The 20241-nt window shown below is 41.7% G+C and overlaps 1 protein-coding gene across 2 annotated transcripts in view; it reads right to left on the bottom strand.

Moving 5' to 3' along the window:
- Window positions 1–18411, bottom strand: part of LOC310870021 (enhancer of polycomb homolog 1-like) — a 43875-nt gene extending 25464 nt beyond the window's left edge. Inside the window, exons 1-2 of one of the 2 annotated variants that reach the window (XM_083781032.1) lie at window positions 18123–18411; window positions 16698–16802 (exon numbers count right to left, since the gene is read on the bottom strand). Coding sequence is in view for 1 of the 2 variants with exons in the window: in XM_083781031.1 (XP_083637157.1) it covers window positions 15276–15428 (153 nt within the window). In the remaining variant the exon portion in view is untranslated. Of the gene's footprint in view, window positions 1–15275; window positions 15706–16697; window positions 16803–18122 lie in introns of those variants that run through there. The other variant, XM_083781031.1, reaches the window with a different exon arrangement.
- Window positions 18412–20241: the final 1830 nt, after the last annotated feature.

Genomic DNA, 20241 nt, shown 5'->3' on the forward strand with positions numbered 1-20241 from the left:
TTGCCCGTGGCATCTTGTCTTAGTGTGGGCTGCATTGTTGCATGGAAGACATATGGACTTTTATTGATCGCCGTGGGGTACTTCATGCGTCACACATGTAGTGAGATTAATATTTCACACAATTTAAATTATGGTTTAAATTGTGTATTACACCGCAAGTACAAAAATAACTAGCACTCAGGCATATCAGGCCATGCATTTCCTCTGCATTTGGTGACTGGCAGTATGGTAAATGCTTTATTTTATAAAACCGTTCAGAGATTGCACATTATACCATGGATGGTGCACATCAGACCCCATTTTGCAACGAACTAGCTCCTCCACAGATCAAAGACTTCAAACAACCATCCTCGTTTGATGGTGGGGTAGTTGGAGCAGAGCTAAGCTAACCAGTGTAACCTTTACACATTTAGTAGACTCAATTTCCTTTAAAAAGCACAGACTAGGTATAAATGCAGTGACACTGATTTCAGACATATTTTCATCAGAGCTGTACTGGATTCAAAACGGAATGGAGCACATTGGATAATGTAATTTACTTCCCCAAAACACAACAATCACAGCAGACAGTGGCACTCTTGCCTCAGGTTGGCCGTCTAGCTTATTTTCCAATAACTAGTGTTATTCCACCCTGCCAACCAAGTATTTGCATGTGTGTGTGCGTGTGTAAATGTGCCTGAAAGTAGATAGCCTTCCAGGCATAAGACATTTGGGGGGGAAAAAACATTATCCAGTAAGGCAGCTAGACAGTCCCATCAATCCCCATGGTAGTCACAGTCAGTTAGTCAAACATTCAGAGTGACACTACTTCACCCAGCCAGCTACTGCTAGTTACTAAGACCGTTAGTCACTCATCTGATGGGTCAGTCACTCAGCCAGCTAGCCAATGAGTCAGACCCTTGGCTAGTGATTGTGTTAGTCTCTCAGCCAGTCAGTCCCTAAGCTAGTCAATCAGCTGGTCAGATGTAGTAGTAAACAGATCTCTTGTCTTGGCCCTGGGCTGGGCACGGTGCCACTGGCAGACAGCCTGTCAAAACAGCATGCTGCTGCTCTTGTACAGCATGCTCTATGGAGAGAGACATGTTTGAGTGCTCATGTTCTTCCCCTTGGCTGTGTGTGAGTGCGCCTGAAAAGCGTTATGTCAGAGTAAACACACACACACACACACACGTAGATGTCTTGTGTGTCCAGTACAGCAGCGGTGGCTGCTAGTGTTTGCTCTGTGGCTCGTTGGTACATCCCAGTTCAAGTTGTGGGGAACCTGCGATAAGCAACTACAAGCTGAAGGTAGGACAAGTTAGTGTGTCGACATTCGACAAGCAAGTATGTTTAATACCCTTCTCTTCTACACAGAAACCAAACCACTGCTCAAAAACATCTACCGTACATAGCTAATGTATTTTATCTCACTGTCAACTTGCATTTACATTGGTAAGTGAGCGATGAATATGCTTCGTCTAAAAGTAGTAATTATCCGACTCATTGGAGGCAATGTGGGGTTCAGTTCAGTAACTTAATGATGTGCGTGTTGTCTCGACCGGTTGTTGTTCTCTGCCTGGAGCATGAAGGACATGTAGAGCCGGGATTCGAACCGCCGACCCACAGATCATTGGACAAACCCTTAGATCTCCATATATGGAGCGGACCTGTTCTGACATTCCATGTTGATCTGACCTCATCAAACTCTGTACAGTCAGGATACAGATTAAACAAGTGGAATAGTAAATGACAAAGAAATGAGCTGACAAAATTGGAACACTAGTCTCTCCAGATTTGTTGACGTTTTGTAACCTACCTGAAAATATATTTTCTGATTATTAACCCATTCTGGGTGGGAACCCTTTTTGGTGTTTTAAACATTGTTATAAATTTAGTTATTGAAAAATAGCAGATCCACAAGCTCATAGTGCGCTACGAGCTTGTAGGTCTGCCATTTTTGAAAGATCATAAAAATTAATAATATATTCTTTCAAAGTGAATGTTTTTAACTTTTTAACTCAGGTCTAAATGAGTTAAAGAGCTGGAGAGACAGGGAGACCCATGTTAAGAACAATCACTCATCAGAATATAGTGATTTAAAGGGATAGTTCAGATTTGTTTAACTTAAGCTGTATGAAATACTTGCCATTAATATAGTGGTTGCAACTGTATTAATTGATTGCCAGAGTCCCATGGTGAGAGTTCTGCTCTGGTTTTGGTGAAATATGTATATATATATAAAGTAGTTCCGGTCATTTTGTGGGGGGCACTGGGGGCCACGCAGTAAAGGTAAATGAATCCACAAAACTAACGTTATTTGTATTGTTGACCCATTTCTAAAATATTACGGCAACTTTCGTAATTTTTTTACCCCTCTATCACACGGAACTTTTGGACACTTTTTTGTGTCCATATCACTACGGCCAAAAAATAGTTTCATGTGATAGAGGGGTCAAAGTTGAACAAAAGTCGTGCTAATATTTTTGAAATAGGTCAACAATACAAATTAAGTTCGTTTTGTGGATTCATTTACTTTTACTGCGTGGCCCCAGTGCCCCCCACAACATTACCGGAACTACTTAATATTGACCAAAACCAGAGCAGAACTCCCACCACAGGACTCAGGCAATCAATTAATACAGTTGCAACCACTATATTAATGGAAAGTATTTCATACAACTTAAGTTCAAAAAATCGGAACTATACCTTTAACCTTTTAACTAAAAGCTTTTTGTTTTAACTACAAAATATCACTTACACTACCGTTAATGCAAGAAAACAGAACGTTAGCACTTTTGTCAAGGGGCTGCCTTCCCTGTCAACTAACTTGACCCTACCTGTTGCATGGTGTAATCAACTTTCGATGTAGAACTCCAGTGACTTCCATTATTCCTGTGATTTCATCTTTTGGACGCTGCCATGATCCATATGGAGAAACTTCCACAAATCCATGCTACTTTTAAGTCAGAATGGCAGGGGGGAAACGAATCGAGCACAACATAGCACTGGTGGTGCGTGCAGTAAATAGCAGATATACAAGCTCACAGCGCGTAGCATTCGTGACATGCTGTGAGCTTGAGGATCTGCCATTCACTGCGCATGACACCGGCACGCAACAAATTAGACCTATAGCCGAGGCCAACACTTAGGTGTCGGATTACATTCAGCGCTGCGTGGTGCATTCTGAGCAGCTGATTGATGTATAAAAAATTGGCTAGGAATGGGTACTTTATTACTTGGTAGTTTGGACTTGAGAGATCACTTGACTAGCAAGTATATGCTGTGTTGACGACTTCATGTCATTCACACAGTGGCCATGGCTACATACACCTAGCCTGGTTATTGGTTAATAAACCAGACCGAATCAGCCGTTGGCAAAAAAAGATTGCCTGCCGGCGGATTACGGTCTGGAGAGGCTCAATTGTACGCCCATTTCCTACACCAGAGAACTGGGGCGGCCAATCGGGACACGGTATGCAATATGGGCGGGCTTTGGTACAGTGAATTTCAATGCTTGAGACCTTTGACTGACAGTAGCTCTGACCAATTGCGTCAAAGAGAAAATGTTTCAACCCGCCCCCCGGGAAACAAGATCCATACACAGCCTCTCCAGACTCAAATACCACACGACCGTGTGATTTGAGTCTGGGTTATTAGCCAGGCTAACATACACGCCCCACCCCCCTTATTAACTTTTTTTTTAGTTTTTAAATCCCTGGTAAACTGAAAATCAAAAGTACACACCTGAAGTTCCTCAACTAACTAGTCCCCACAGGAATACGCAGAGAAAAAGTCTTGATTCCGCGGAGAACATTCCTAATTCAGCAGAGAACAATCCTTGATTCCGTGGCTTAGTTAATATTCTGGACATTAACTTATTTAACCTAAAATTACCAACAGCTGAGACAGTTATGTAGAGAAATCTGACAGGCATTCAAAAAGGAACTCAAATGTCATGTTAACGTCTTTTAAGTAGACTTAGAAAGTGTTGACAAATCATTACACGTGGCTCTTATTTTAAAGAGGAAGTCTTGTTTCAGGAAGTCCGTTTCAGTTGTAAACAAGCACTTTCCCAAAGTTACGCAGTGCTCCTGCTAAACCATGCAACCATAATTATTTACAATATTAAAACCATGCACCTTGAACAACACTGGGATTACTTAAACATGGAGGAATTACTTTTCTGTGTTGGACGTTTGTTTTGTTTTCAGTGGTTGAGCTGCTTAACGACTACCCTGTCAAATACACTGTCTGTGTCTCTGTGAGCATCTTTATCTTTTGCATCTGCTCGTGTGGGCAGCATAACATTGCATTTCATTAAACACTAAAAATATTTGGTGAGAGAGAAATCTGCAGGCCCCTCTGACAGTTAAGAGCTGCTCTCTTCGTAGTGCTGGGTGTTCCAAATACTGATCTAAGCGAACATTTCAGATTGCAAGACGTTGGTTCTTGGGTTTTTTTGCCACGATTGTGCCACAGTTTATTTTTTGAATTTGTGATTATACATTTGCAGACAGTTTCTGGATGCACTTGACTCATAACTTTAAAGGACTCTCCCTCCTAGTAACCGCTTGAATTTACAGGGTTTTCACTTTTCAGTTGTGTAAGCACAAGCAGTGCACAACACATATTGCATGCTACGAACACCAACATCCATGTGGGCGCACACACCCCAATCAGGGTTGCCTGATTTTGCAAGACAAACAACCAGGTCTCTGAAAACAAGCTCAAAAGAAGCAACTAAACTGGCCACATGAACACACACACACACACACGTTAGTTGTGTATCGGACAAATACATGAAAATGTTTCAGAACCACCGATTAAAACATTAGGAGGCAAGGCCAAATGAGCAACTATCAATATTTACAAGCAACTTTACAGGGGAAAAATGCATGTTGTTTTAAAGCTGCAATTTAGGCAGTAATTAGTCGCACTGGGGGTGTCGAACTCAGTCACACCGGACGTTCTGTGAAAAAACATCGAAACACTATCTTAACGATTGATATTTTTTATCAAATATGCGTCTCAGGAAAATAAAAGACATGGCAGAAATGTTTTCTGCTGTGTTGCTTTTCGATGTGTACACATTTTACAGCGGTTATCTAAAGAGGTTTCTGAATGTGCCAAGTATCGCAAGACTGTCCAGTTTCCAGTCTGGCAACGAAATCCCATCGAAAAGCAAGTGATTAGAAAACAAGCTGTGATACCGGTATGTCTTCATTCCTGAACAGATTATATGACAAATGATGCAATCGTTCATAAATAGTGTTTGTTCATGAGCTGGTCCAGCTGGTTCTATTCACTGCCATGTATTATTCATCAAACATCCAGTGCGAGGTTTGCCAACCATGACGCATCCCCTGCAGCCATCTAGTACGTCCTTTCCTTCAGAAAGAGTTTCCTTGTAATAAAAAATTGAAAATTAGCTAAATGTGGCAAATCTGCAAAAGAAAAAAAAGCTTACCACTAGCTTTTTTCACAAATGTGACTAAATTTGACTGAGGGACTGCCACATGTCATATGAAAGCAGGTAGCTACAAATTGACATATTGGTTGTTCCGTTTGGCCCACCAGTTTTGGAGATATGGCTTATAGAGTAATGTCTTGCAGAAAACAGCGAGTTCAACGTTCACTTCATTGGTCTAACATTACACCTAGCTACATGTTTAAGCATTTATTTCATATTTACATGTCGATGTCAGCTCTGACACTTATTTCAGACATGCTCTAGTATGTGAAGAGTCTGCCTGTGTTATAAACTCATTTTGGGGGGAAATAAATAAAATAAAAGCTGGAATTTGCGCGATGGCAGTCTCTCAGTCAAATCTGGTCACAAATGTGTTCAACTTCATAAAGGTGTCCGTCTATCACATACATTTGTTCCAACCCAACTCCCTTGGGAAACCTTGCGACAGCTGCTGAAAGTTGGGGTACCATTAACAACCAATTTTTTCCAAATTTCATTATGCTTCAAGTAGCATGTGACGTAGTAGCATGTGACGCGTCATGATTCGGACTCCATTGCAAGCATTCGTTTTGCACGAAAAACACTCCGCCTAAAAATGGCCATAGCTGTCATCACAAATGTGATGAGGCAAACACATTTGGGCAAGTGGCTATGGTTGAATTTAGCCCAAGGAGTGGGCTTGGAATGGATTATAACTAACACAAAAATCAAAAACTTATGCCAATCCAGTCTAATGATCGATATAATACTGATACCCTGCCCATGCACAAAGGGGCCTAAAGCAATTACAAAAATAATTAAAACCATAATTATTATGATGATCATGACAATTGTAAGTTATGTCGAGTCCAACGTTCTTTCTATCCATCCTGGTATTGGTTCACTATGTTGTCGCCAAGAACGAGCTCAATGTTTACAAAAACAGACCAACCATCACTCTATTCTGAGTCATGTCGGCTAGAGTTAAATGCCAGAAACATGGCGCCGCTAGCTTTTCAGACACCGCCCACCTCTTGGTGACGTACACGTTTTTACCATAGAATATTAAAAGGATAGAGACTGATCTGGCGCGAAGCTCCTCCGATGTTTAATTGACTACAGGCGTTGGATAGAGTGAGAGACAACACATTGTTCCTCGTTAACTCTGCATGCCCAGCTGTGCATGGGTCAGTGGATGTTTTTCTTTTAACATTATCACAACTTCAGTTAGCGGATTGTTGTTTGAAGCGGTTGCTGAATTCAGGACTTTTCAGATGGAATAATTTATTTGGAACAATAAAACAAGACACGCAACAAGACTGTAGGTAGGAGGAAAGAGATTGTTTGTAAACATCACCGTGGAAAACTGCGTGGCCCACGCAGTTTATCAATTTCATCCAACATGAAACATGCATTTATAACAGTGAAGGGCCTTTAGTGTTACTCCGCTCTGAATCTCGTCAGCCATCACCTCCCTTCAGGTATGTTATGTAGCAGCATAGATTAGTAGCGTGTCTGCCTGTCTGGCGTTGTGACGTAAAATACTGCCGTAACACTTGCTTTGCAAGACGACGATAAACGACAGCTCATTTTCCACGACAGACCAAAGCGGCAGCTACACAGAAGCAATCAATGGTTCACATTGGGGCCATTTTAACATTGGAGCAATGTTGATGAATTAAAAAGAACATCGGCCGGTGACAATGTGATTGCACCAATATACGTCATCAAGATATAAATATGTATACATGCAGAGAACATAATTTCCCCTACTGTGCTGGGACTAGTGCTGGATGATTACATCAAACCATTGTGATCTCAATTCATACACCCATGCAATCTCATTTCAAAATTTGTGCAAGAATCGTGCAGTACTAGTTGGCAGTCCAATTCATTGTAGTTACGAGAGAGACTTTAAGAGGTTTAATCTAGTTTGATGTTGGAGCCACAGTAGTTGGCTCTAGTTGCAACATTTTGAATGTAGTAATGTTCAGCAACTACAGACAAATTTATGGAAAAAATTAGAATCGTGTTTTGAATTCTTGTGGCGGAAAATTGAGATTCACATTTGCTTGCGTTGTCCACAGTAATGCTGCACGATTCTTGCTCAGTCTCTCCCACCCTTCTCGTTCGTTGTCACGCTGCGCAGCCTGTCGCGGTGTCACAATATAGCCCAATATATCCTTATTTAATATATGTCCCGTCGCAATATAAACACTTTCCCTCCATCTGTGAGCAACTCCTCACAAATAAACAGCCGCTCAGGCTCTTTTGTATCTCAATTGAAATATATGGCAAGCTGCAAGACTTCGACTATACTATCCACCTCGGGACTAAACAGCATTAAAAAAAAAAAGAAATGACAGAAATGAACTGCGGGCAGTCAGAAATTAAATCATTGCGGGGTCGAGCGGGTCCTTGATAGCAGAACAGCAAGCACATTGAGAGAACAGACCCCACTCTGAACACAAGTGATCTCTCTCACAAAACACCACCTTGGTCTGCAGTAATAGACCATTGGTTATCAAACTGTGGGTCACAGGCACATTTTTGTGGATCACGACTAAAGTAAAAATATTTTCCTATATCTATATATTAAAAAAAATATTTTATAAATTGACATTACATGAAAATAGCTGATCTACAAGTTCGCAATGAGTTGTGCGATTGTAAATCTGCCATTTTCACTAGTTCCCGGGCAAATGCCTAATCTCCCTTTTGGGTCTTGTAACCACTATAGACCACTTCTTTTTTAACACTAGCCAAAAAAAACAGGCAGAGATTGCAGTTTAGCTAGCTAGTGGGAAAAAGGACACAGTGGGCTGCAAAGATAGAAACATAGCAAATAGTAATTGCTTGTTCTCCCCAACACGTTGAATACTAAAGTTATTTGCCAAGTTTGTAATGTTCGAACATCACTCGATATAACTTTTAACCAAACGCGGGTGAAACAGCATGCAGTCCGTGCACGCACAAAGAGCGCATGCACACACGCACATGGATAGATAAAAAAACAACCCTTAGCACCTCGCTTACAAAAGCGTGTGCACAGCGTGAATGAAATTAGGAATGACAGACCTGGCTGCATAATACATATCAATGGTCCATCCATTGTGTGACCTGCTTAACGGGCAACGTTAAAAAGGCAAAGATCTGTCCCCCCATCACGCCGATGTGTAGTTAGACGTCGGTCCTCCCTCCTCCTCAAAATTAAAAAAAGAAAACGATAGTGATAAATATCATTTATAATGGCTGAAAGGATATTGTGATATAATATTTTGCCATATCGCCCACCTCATATCACTTTATTAAACATTTGATAACTTTTCATCGTGCCCCTAAAGTTGTGTGCTACTAGATTTTTCAAATTAGCACACGTGCTACTTGGAAAGAATGCGTCGGGCCCTGCTATTGACCATACATAAACACAACCAGTTCCTTCCATGACAATTTTCCAACAGCGCATTGGGAGATCCAGGTGTTAAAACTACTGGTTCGAGCAACCGACAGAGAAAGCCGCAGTTGCTAGGCAAATTCATTGAGCAAATTACTGAGTGGGTGAGGCCTGGCATTCAGAACTCAAGAGTTCTGTGGCAGTATTTATGAATTTCGTCCTTTCTGAGGATGGGCAGACAAGCCAAAAGCCGGCTTTATTATTCAGACCTTGGGCTTGAGTGTATTGTACAGTATGTAATGTATCCGTGTGTATACTTGTATGTATAACAACTGTACCCTTCAATGCTAGCAGACAATAAACTAAACTTCCTGTGGCAACACATCTGTAGGACAGGAAATTTACTTTTCAAACACTTGTTCCTTGATTATCAAATCAGTCAAATAGAGGGAGGCCATCAAACACACATTCCCTCTCTAAATAACACTGTCCTTGAGTGTAAGTAACTAAATAAATGCACTGTCCATTATGCAGAAGTTCCCAATAGGTTTTCCATAATGTCATTTTTGGCGGTAAACTAACACCATCTGGTAAAGTAACTATTCATAATTACTTCCCCATCCGTATGACCCAGCGGGGGAACCTGCAGCGTCTGTGACCAAAAGCCTGAAACACCACCGTTATGTCAATCACTCACTAGCCTACTAGCTGTGTGGTTTGAGCACTAGAGCTGAATAAAGATGTTCCATATCTAATCAGCCTGGAGTAAAGGAGACCATTCACCACACCGACCACTGGAACATGTTATGGAAGTTCAGTGTGGTCAAAGTGGTGGCAGGCGAAGGGCTCGGGTGGCGCAGTGGTTAAAGTCCCTGCCCACCACCACGGAGGTTGTGGGTTCAAATCCACCGTTGTGCATCCGGCCTCGTCTGTGAACAAACAATTGGTCCGTGTTCGAGGAAGCCAGGCGGGGAGGGCGATATATTCTTACGGGCTGGGGTGGTGCCTTTTGTCATTGCTTAATGTAAATCGCTCTGGATTAAGAGCGTCTGCTAAATGCCTACATTGTAAATTGCACCTGTCAGCAGGGAGTGTTGTGTGGGAGGAGTAGGACGAATGCTCTACTGTACGTCCTCTTGTTGGGCGCTCCTCACTGGCAGGCGAGTCAGTAGGATACAACAGCAGTGACAACATAGAAGTGTGTGGGGAGGAATTAATCTCCCTAAACAAATTTGGGAGAAATAAAAATTGGCTAGTTTGGCTAATCTTTTTTCCTTAAAGAAAGTGGTGGTAGGTGAGATTCGTTTAAATACTCTGGGCAAGGCATGGAACACCACAACATGCATTTGCTGCCCTTTTGCTCAACGGACTGAGCAGGATACAAACACTGTTATGGTTTCACTTCTTTTAGCAACAGCCATGACAAGTTTGCCAACAATGCACTGGTTGTAAATATGGCACTCTGCTTTTCTGCAACGGATTGAAGCTTCAGTGAAACACTAATAGGCTGAGAGAAGATGCCTCATTCCAATGGCTCACTGTGACCACTTCCATGCACATGTGCTGGTACAGAAATCTGCTATCGGATTCCAAGAGAGTCATTCCCCTGGCAAAGACAGGCTAGTCCATCTCCCCTATTCCCATTTGCGTCAACTACCTCTCAGCCCTGTCCACAATGAGATGAGGGGGAAAACTCATAACCCACAGGCCACAGCCTTGAGTGAAAACACTTCAGCTGCCAAAGCTAATAAAGCGCACCATTTGTTTGCATCCCTGGCAATGGCCATTTGCTTGAGAATAAATAGATTGCAATACACGGACGTAATATGAAGCATAAGTGGGATGCCCTGACACGTGAATGAAATACTCTCCTCCAGACCACAACAGTGTCTGGAAATAGCCTCGTAAATGACCATATACATCACTGTCAAGTCTGCTGAGGGAGCTGGGGCCTGCTTCTCTCTCCTGTCATCTACTGTCCCAGACACTGTAAATGCCACTTGGCATGATGGACAACTGCTCAGGGGGACACCCGGGACAGGGATGGCCTGCTAAGCTATTTCAGAGTTAGCTGTGAGAAAAGTGAGAGGCAATGTTGGCTTTCTGTGCATAGCATAGGAGGGAAGACTGGGCAATGTGGTCCACTTTCACCATGGCTGGCAAGTTCATCTAGGCTACAAGTTTGAAAGAGAGGGTCTGAAATTAACACTCCAGGGCTGCAGTTGCGATCATGAAACTGTTACAAGAACCCAATCCAGTATAGCCAATTGTGAGTGAATGTAATTTAAATGTATTATTGCACAAAGATGTCCAAAACCAAATTCAGAAACCTGTTATTTATAGAGCCACTCAACAGTGGAACTCCTCATCTCTTATTAACCCATTTAGTCTTGAGCACAAAAATAGCACCACTTTGTGGCACGCTATGAGCTTGTAGATCTGATATTTTTCAATAGCTAAATTATAACATGTTTAACACCAAAAGGGGTTCCCGCCCAAAATGGGTTAAACAAATCAAAAGCACATACTTGCAAATAAAGAAATATTGGAAGAGACCACACAATTGGAATGATCAATGTGTTTTTGAACATGTTTAACCTATATTATCCATTATTGGCATTGACATGTGTCAGTTGTTTGTATGAATATTGTTGTGAACTGTTTTATGTGGACCCCAGGAAGACTAGCATCCGCGACAGCTAATGGGGATCGGAAAATAAAGTCTAAAGATCACCCGTTGTGCTGCCATGTAATTGCAGTCAAACTATTTGAATGTCAAAAAGCTACGCTATTGATACAGATCATAATTGTACTGTTACTCTGTGAAAAATACATTTTGAAATGAAAATCCTATGGCTCCAACTTCCTAGTGTGCAAAGTTCTTTATTCGCCCACTGTGTTCACTTTTGTATGGCAGCACCATTTATTCATTTCGGGACATCAGGGGTGGGTGACGTCTGGCCATGTTTGTTCTGCGATGTCCAGGTTCCTTGATGACGGAAATGGTTGACTATGCAGAGACATGTCCACTTCTACGCCATTGAACGTGGCACTACACTGTTGTTAACACTGCTATCAATGCTAAGCTAGCAACAAGTGTCACTTGCAGACTGCCGATCAATCTAAATTTAGTTATTCCACCTCTGCATCTAGCACAAGCTTTGGTAGTTAACTAACGGGCTGAAACTTGCTTCAACAATATAGCAGGTAATTACCGTAGTGCCCGGTACAGTCTGAAATCCTAGTCTTATGAGTGATAAGTTTACTTCCCTATGAAACAGGGTCTACAGTTGATCAACAAATATGTACATGTTATATTTAACAAAATAAATACAAGTATTAATAATAGTCATAATAAATGGGTGAAAATGCTGCCCTATACAACTTTGTTTCACAATGTCAGAGCCAGGCGTACTTTAGACAGGTGACATGACACATTCCACCTCAATGAGGTCACACAGTGAGAGCTGGTGGTCTGCCAATCCAGCATGTGTGTATGTGTATTTAAGTGCCTGTGTGTGTTGGACTTGGTCTGCCAGGCATGCAAACACAACAGGTCCCTGTGGGCTCCCACCGAGCCACAGACACCGACCTTGCTCTCTCCCACACAACGTAAACACAAGACAAAGTGTCTGGCCCAACACAAACAGTGTACACGTGCCGAGGGAGTCCCAGCAGCTCTGACTTTCCCCTCTCCAAATACCATGCTTGCTGCTGCCTGCAAATTACAAAACCAAATGCTGTGACTAAACTATGACTTATGGCATCCCAGTGTGTAGACTGCAGTAAATGTCTGCGGTCTTGATACTATGTAGGGCAATGTAGCTTTAACTTTAAAAAAAAAAAAAGCAGGTACTAGATAAATTAAATTATCCCATTGTCAGCCAGATAATGTCTGGGAGACCTCATTGTCATCTCACCACTGTACAAAAAGAAACATTTATACATCAAAAGCAGATTGCACATCTGCTATTTTTCACATGACAAAAGAATCAGTGTTGTTTGTCGAATAAAATTAAGACGGAAAATGTTCGTAGACTACATTTTACACTTTGTTGCATGCTGAAAATAGCCGATCTATAAGCTCACAACGTGCCGCGCTGCAACGCATTGTGGGCTTTTAGATCAGACATTTTCAGCATATGTAAAATCATTCATTACGATGGCATCAAGGCCCGACAAAATACATTTTAGTCGACTAAATCACTTGTAGATTTAGACGACTAAAATCGTATGATAGTCTAAACTCTAAAACATTCCAGGTGGGCCTGGGCCATGGCTCAGGCAGTGTGCCGCGGGTTCGACCCCCGATCCCGACGGCCTTTACTGCATGCCCCCCCCCCCCCCCCCCCCCCCCCCATTTCCTATCAGCCTACCGTCCATTCAAAAGTGACAAACTAAAATCTAAATTTGCTGCCAAAAAAAACTGCAAAGAATACATGGATTCAGTGGTTAAAATGACTAAAAGAACCTTGGATTTCTATACACAATCCATAATTTCCATATGCATCTCAACATAAAAATTGTAAACAGACATCTCCGAACCCCTCGGCAGCTGACCCTGGCCTACATCTTATGATAATATGACTGTTACATAACCCAGCACTCCAGCAGAGCCTTTGAAGTGGCACACTCCATACAAACAGCGCGTGCACACACACCCCCCTGCTGCCTCTAGAGTTTCACGTGCCGCCGGTCTGCCAGTCCTGCTGTGCCATCTGACACACTGAACCCCTGGTATCTGGCCGCTAACGGCATATGACAGCAGCAAAGCTTCATAATACACCAGATACAACAATCGTATGAGTCTCATCTCAAATTAGAGTCTAAAATGTGTTTTATAAGACATAGAATAATTCAATATATAGATGGGTCTATTGGAACAAAATTCCCAGAGCTGAATGGCAGTCAGCCCAATTCATATAGTGTATAACTGAATATCAAATTATTGGTAGCAGTTAAACCTTTCATTGTCTTTTATAGCACTGGTTGTAGTTTTGTGTTTATGTACCATGATGCAGTGCAAACCTGTGCTATGTTTCACATTTGAGGCCAGTTATCACAAATACATGATACCTTGCATAAATGCTATCTTTTTATATATAGTTTTTCTCTCATTTTATTATTGCTGATGCAATGCCTGCGGAATGAGAACAAAAATAGTTGTTCCCTTATGCACCTGTACACAACTCAAAAGAAAGTTGAACCTATTAAAATCAGGAAGGCAATTTTGGGTATACTATACACATGCACCCCTTGCATACAAGCTTTCGGGATCAGAACCTTCCCTGTAAAATAATAACTGTCCAAAGTGATACCCTACTGATACAATGTGTGCAACGGCACAACAACTGCCTTCACCCAACCCTTACTACTGTACTTGTTACAGTGCAGAATGCAGTGACAGGCAAAATAGAGAACCTGGTCAGCCACAGGCAAAACTGACCCGACGATACTACAGCTGGTGACCGGTAGCAACTGCCCTCCATGCTGCGATTCATAAAACAGACCACGGTAGAAACGTGGTTTAATGACAGAACAGGAAATGATGAATAGGTCCCTGTAGTCACCACTGCAATCCTGGAATACCACCTCAGCCCCAGGCTGAACCCATTACCTCTGAGGACTGTCTAGGGAAAATGCACGGATCAATAAATCATTGAACTGAGATGACCTACAGCTGTCAGGGCGAGTGTGGCATTAATGTTGAGTGACACCTAAACAAACTGATGTATACTACATTTAATTTAGTTTGGGTGCCTTATTATAACACTGAAACGACAGCTACACTCGGTGACAGTGTAGGCTCTCACACAACCCTACAAGAAATCAGCCTCAGACCAACCAGGTAAATTGACTGTGCAGCTTCAGTGTCATCTGGCTACAATTCAGATTGTGACAGAACCGCACCATTCACACTTTGCATTAGACAGCCCTTCTAAAAACAGGTCATCCTCATGGCATCCGACACAGTGCAGGGAACAAGACAATGCAAGCATGCCGTGTAATTTATCATTGTATGTGGCACAGTGTTGACATTTCTCTGCCTGGTCGGACAGGTACTGGTGGTGACAGTGAAATTGAAATCAGTAGCTCCCCCTTGCACTGGTCCATTGCAACTACGCCAACACAGGGGCCCACCCCGAATAAGACAAAATGTCGGAATAGAAAAAGTCACGTGACTCCTTTGTGCTCTGAAAAACATCTCACACACAAGCAACCCGCTAAAACCTGATAATTTTGCCCAATAATGACGCGAGACACGCTCGCGCTGCCAACCCGTATACCAAAACACTGCAAATGTGCCATTTACACACGCAATCGTCGTGTTTCTGATATGAAGACTGGCCGCCATTTTGTGAAAGCTTGCGCAGAAAAAGAGAGGGACACTTCTTATAATGTAAAAAATTATGAAAACGTTTATTTGCAGATTCTGGAACAGTTAAAGCATACCGATTCCTCTTCTTTTTCCATCCCCGTGGGCATCTGCGGCACTGCCCGGTTAATGGATGCATATTCGTGCAGGTCTGGTAAATCCTCGCAGCGGAAGACGGGTAGTGGCTTGGAAGCGTCCAGCGCCCGTGCCCGAAACGACAGTTTACTCATTTTTTTCACAAATCGAGATGCAGTATAAATCTGTCCGATCTCCTAATATTCACAACGGTCTCGGCTAGAGCTTTCATGGATGTTTCTGTGCTGTTATTCTCAACTCTATCTGATTGTAGCAATATTTAAAAGGGCGTCGCCAACGGAGCCGGGAAGGCCCGGATCTTGGTCGCTCTCTTTCGGACTGTTTTTTTCCGTCGCTCCGCTCCCCACCGCTGGTTCAGTACGCCATGGACAACATGGCGGACATTTAAAACTCTGGAGCTCCGTTCTCTCAGAGCTCGTCCAGCCCCCCGTTCACACGCAGACCATTCACACACGCTCCCGAGCGCTTGCGCGTTCGCGATGATTTTGGAATGGTGTGGGGGGGGGGGGGTTAATATCTACAAACTACACCTCCACTCATGCATAGTGCAATAAAGTGAATAAATACACAAATGATTGAAGGGAGGAAAAACAATATTGGGCAACTGTGTACAAGTTTAGTATTTCTTTAAGAACTTAAACCAATACCAAATTAGTTTACTTTATTAAGGATCCCCAATTGAGTAAGCTTTAATTTAATTTAGAAGTTTTAGAAAACAGAGCATTTTGCAAATGGGTTTTCAATCATCCTCAATGTAAATAAAAAAAAATATAATCTATAAATAACGAGCTAAATATAATAAGTTTTAATTTATGTTTCAATGCAATGTGATTTTGGATTTAAAAATGCAATACTCCTGGCCACAGATTCATAAAAAATGCCAGAGCAACCTTAGAAGTATGGTGTGCTGTGGTTCATATATTCTTTTATAATCTAAAGTCATCACAAAAGGTCAACAACAACCTTTGATGGCAATAATGTGAATTAATTTGGTTTCTGTTAAACAGAAATTCACTTTATTTTGTTTATACTGTACATGGGGGGTAAATGTTCATGGGAGGAAAGAGGAAAACACCACATATAATATCTGCAATTCATTAGCCCATATCAGGCTTCACTCAAAGGCAGTAGTATGACTTTATATAATTGGCATAATCTACTAAAGTAAAAAATATATATTGCTAATGTGATTTTAAAAAAATGGAAAAAAAAGCAGAATGTTTATTGCAACCTTTCATAGAAACATGTTTTTCCTGAACAATGCCGCCCTCTTCTGGTATGATAGTCAAAGCACAAAACTTGGTTGCGGCTCCTACCCAGGATAAACACTCTCACTCACATCCACACCTCAAACGCATGTATGAAACCCACAAGTCTGCATATTTCATAAAACATGCTCTTACCTGGTGGCGACATTGGATTTAACCAGGGTCCAACCAGAATAATTTAGGAGTCTTCTCATTGCTCTCCATTGCTAAATGATGTGCCTGGCTCTGGCTCATAATGACCTGGCAGAAAAGGTTATACAGAGGCCAAGATGTTTCATTCAACATTAAGTGATTATTCACACTACTAAGCATGACAATTTCCTGCATACTGCACTCAACTCTTCTGTAAATAAATAAAAATGCTGTTTTCAACCAGGTAGCCTAATTGAGATTTTCACATATCTCACATGGATATACATGATATGTATACTGTGAGTTGCTCACAGCAGCTGGATTCAACATTTCAAACTTTTTAAAAATATATATAAATATGTCAACCAACCTTGTTAGTTAGTTAACCTGCCCTGTCATTACCCAGCCACCAGACTTTAATTAGTCCAACAGCAATAATTAGTTGTATTATCTACAACAATGTAATGATCTAATTTCATGTTGTTTGTTTGGCCTTAGTTATTTCAGTGCAGGATGGGTGGGGTTTAGTGGTTTACCGCACAATGAGTGCCAGAAACTTCAACCAATCACAGGAAATCATTTAAAATCAAATTGAATGTAGTTCTGCTCGACAACTTCACGTGATATCATCATGATATAGTAAACCCCACCCATATTATGGGAACACAAGTTCGAATAAATCCTTGCAAACGACTAGCCAAGGTGAATGTCTGAGTCAGGTTAGAAAACAGCCTTAGTAGCAGCAGTATAGTCAGAATGAGACTTCCCTGTCCGTCAGTCTGGGCCATTCTGAGGTTATAAAAGCATTGCTCATCATAGCAGGCAATGCCAGGCATGCTTTTGAGGCCATGTAGGGAGTGGATTGGTGCTACAGAACGGGCTAAGATAATGCAGGGATCAATTGGATTGTGATCTATGTATGCAGGCCAGGGCCAAGCAGTTCCCCTGCAGACCACAGGCGTGCCTGGCACTGTTCAGCCGCACAGCTTTAGCCAATGATGGAAACATTGTGTGATGTTTGTCGCCAAAAATGACAACAATCCACGCCGTTAGATAATGTTATCAAAATACCTTAACCTCACATTCTATAATAGCCCCCACACCCGCCATCCCTCCACCAAATTTGACGTCATTTTAGTAAACTATCTATGCATCTGGGAAAGCTAGCGATTTGTAGTAAAGAAGATACGAATAGTACTTTTCCCTTTTTACTAGATTAATCGACATAAAAACTGCAGTTTCGAGAAGAGACAAGGTTGGGAAGGAACTTGGGTCGAGACCCGCTGTGTTTTAGCTTTGAACTACAGCCAGCTGACCAGCCAGGAATTTGATTGCGTGTATGAAATCATCTGATGCCAAAAGCACTAATTCACGGTAGCCCCCCTTTCGTCCCAAAATGTAAGTTACAACAATCAAACATGAAAATACCTTTGCAAGAGGATGGTGAAGGGATACAAAACAATCCAACATTTCTACAGGTCACAAGTTTAAAACGCCAGGCAGAGGAGGACACACGACGTAACGTTTAGCCAGCAGGAGCTAAAAGAGGGTTAGCTTTTCTATACTTAAAAAAAATAATTAAAACAATAAACCGTCATCAATCCATCGAAAAGTCTTTATGTCTTCATTTTAATCCATCCAATCCAAAAACGTTCGTCCTTCGTCGATTAAAAACGTGAACTTTGGTGTCGATGTAAAAAGCCAGGTTGAAACTAGAGAGGTGGAAACCAAAGTGCTACTGTTGGGGGTTAACAACTTTGGCTGTGAAAGACGGCTTCTCATTGGACCGCTGTGAAAGATGGCTTTTCATTAGACGGCTATGAAAGACGGCTTCTCATTGGACGGTGGACGGGACCAATCACCTGTGCATACGAGGTTGAGTTTTAAAAAAAATCCCATCGACCCGCGGGACAGACGCGATGTGATTGCCTATTTGGTTGTCAAGGGTGTCAACCGGTGTCAAGTCAACATAGTCCAAAACTGTAATAACCCCATTTTGCAAATTGATAGAACACGATTCTTCTCTTGAATGTCATAGAAACGCCTCGTCTTTAAATAAACATGCCACCTTCATACAGCTATCGACTTGTAAGTTGTCTTATGTCCACCTCCCGTTTGTTTCCTCTTTAGTCGTTGCCTGACAACCCACTAGCCAATCACAGCAGCGTGATTGTCCCTCCGAGATATGGGATACTCAACATGGAGAATTTCCTGAGAGAATGAAAAGATGCTGGAAATATTGCAATAATGATCTTTGCAATAATATCTGTATGTGTAGGCCTATAGGACGTTTCCCAAATAAATCAATCAGGACAGGAGTCTCTTACTTCACTTCGAGACTTCAGAGTCTCTGGGGTGGAACTGCAAGGCCATGGGGCAACTTGTAGACCTGCTCATTAATACAATATTTTAATGGGGGGAAAATTCAATTTTCAACTTTAACAGCTCATAGGGGGTGAGGTAGAGTCAAGAGGTGAGTATTCAGACTGTGGCAGAACTAAACATCTATGGAACTAAACATGAGAAGTCTCTGCAGTCCTGACTATTGAGGGATAAGACACAAGGATGCTTGGAGCGCTGGCAAGGGTAGTGAAGGACAGTTGTCCCATGTTAGCTGATACTGTAAGTGTGCAGGAAGGGGTGGATTGTGTTCTGTAGGTAGTCAGACTAATGGGATGTTATGAGCAGTTATGGAAGGAGGTAGGGCCCACGCAGGTGGGGGGACGGGGGTTTGAGTGATTCTTGGCAGTTCGAACAGGAGTCATCAGGGTGATGTTAATGAAAAAGATTCAGCTCGTTTCTTTCTGCATTGATCTTGTGGTGGTGGGAACATATCGACTGTGATGTCAGCCAATTATGTAGCTATGCGATCTTCAACCTGTGTGGCAGAGGGAGGGAAGGAGAAAAACCTAACCAATGGCCTGTTCCTTTAGTTACGAATTATAAATGACACACACACATAATCATCTACAATTATTAGACCAATACCAATGAATTAACATCCCAGAATAGTCATTAAACATATATTAACACCTGAAGAACCATCACACAAGAATGCAGTAAACACAATGGGGTTAATTTGTTTTGGGTCTTTATTCAATAAATAATTTCAGAAATAAAGAATTGCAAATGTGAATGCGTTGACGAAATAAAAAGGCACTTAAAAAAACAAGGGTAAAAAGTGGAACCTTGACTGTTCTTTTCCATTACAAAATTAGAAATTCAATGAAGATCTGATGATTCCCTTAACACTGATCTTTTTTACGGCTAAAATGAAATGTGGTCACCCTTGTCTAAAACAACTTTGATCGAGGCACCAAGTAAGAATGAAGTGATAATGGACATAAAAAAATACAATACAAATAAGCTGGAACAGCCTCACTGAAAACAGCACCCCATCGAAAAACAAGACAAACAAAACAAACAGCTTCTGCAAGCAAAACGAGGCATTTTAAAAACAGAGTTTTAGTTAGCAAATAAGGCAGGTTCACATGTATTTGGCATTGCTAGTATAAAGAATCATGGTCCTGAGTGTCTTTTTAAAATC

Source organism: Protomyctophum parallelum (genome assembly GCF_964188405.1).
Source record: "Protomyctophum parallelum genome assembly, chromosome: 14".
Taxonomy (NCBI): domain Eukaryota; kingdom Metazoa; phylum Chordata; class Actinopteri; order Myctophiformes; family Myctophidae; genus Protomyctophum; species Protomyctophum parallelum.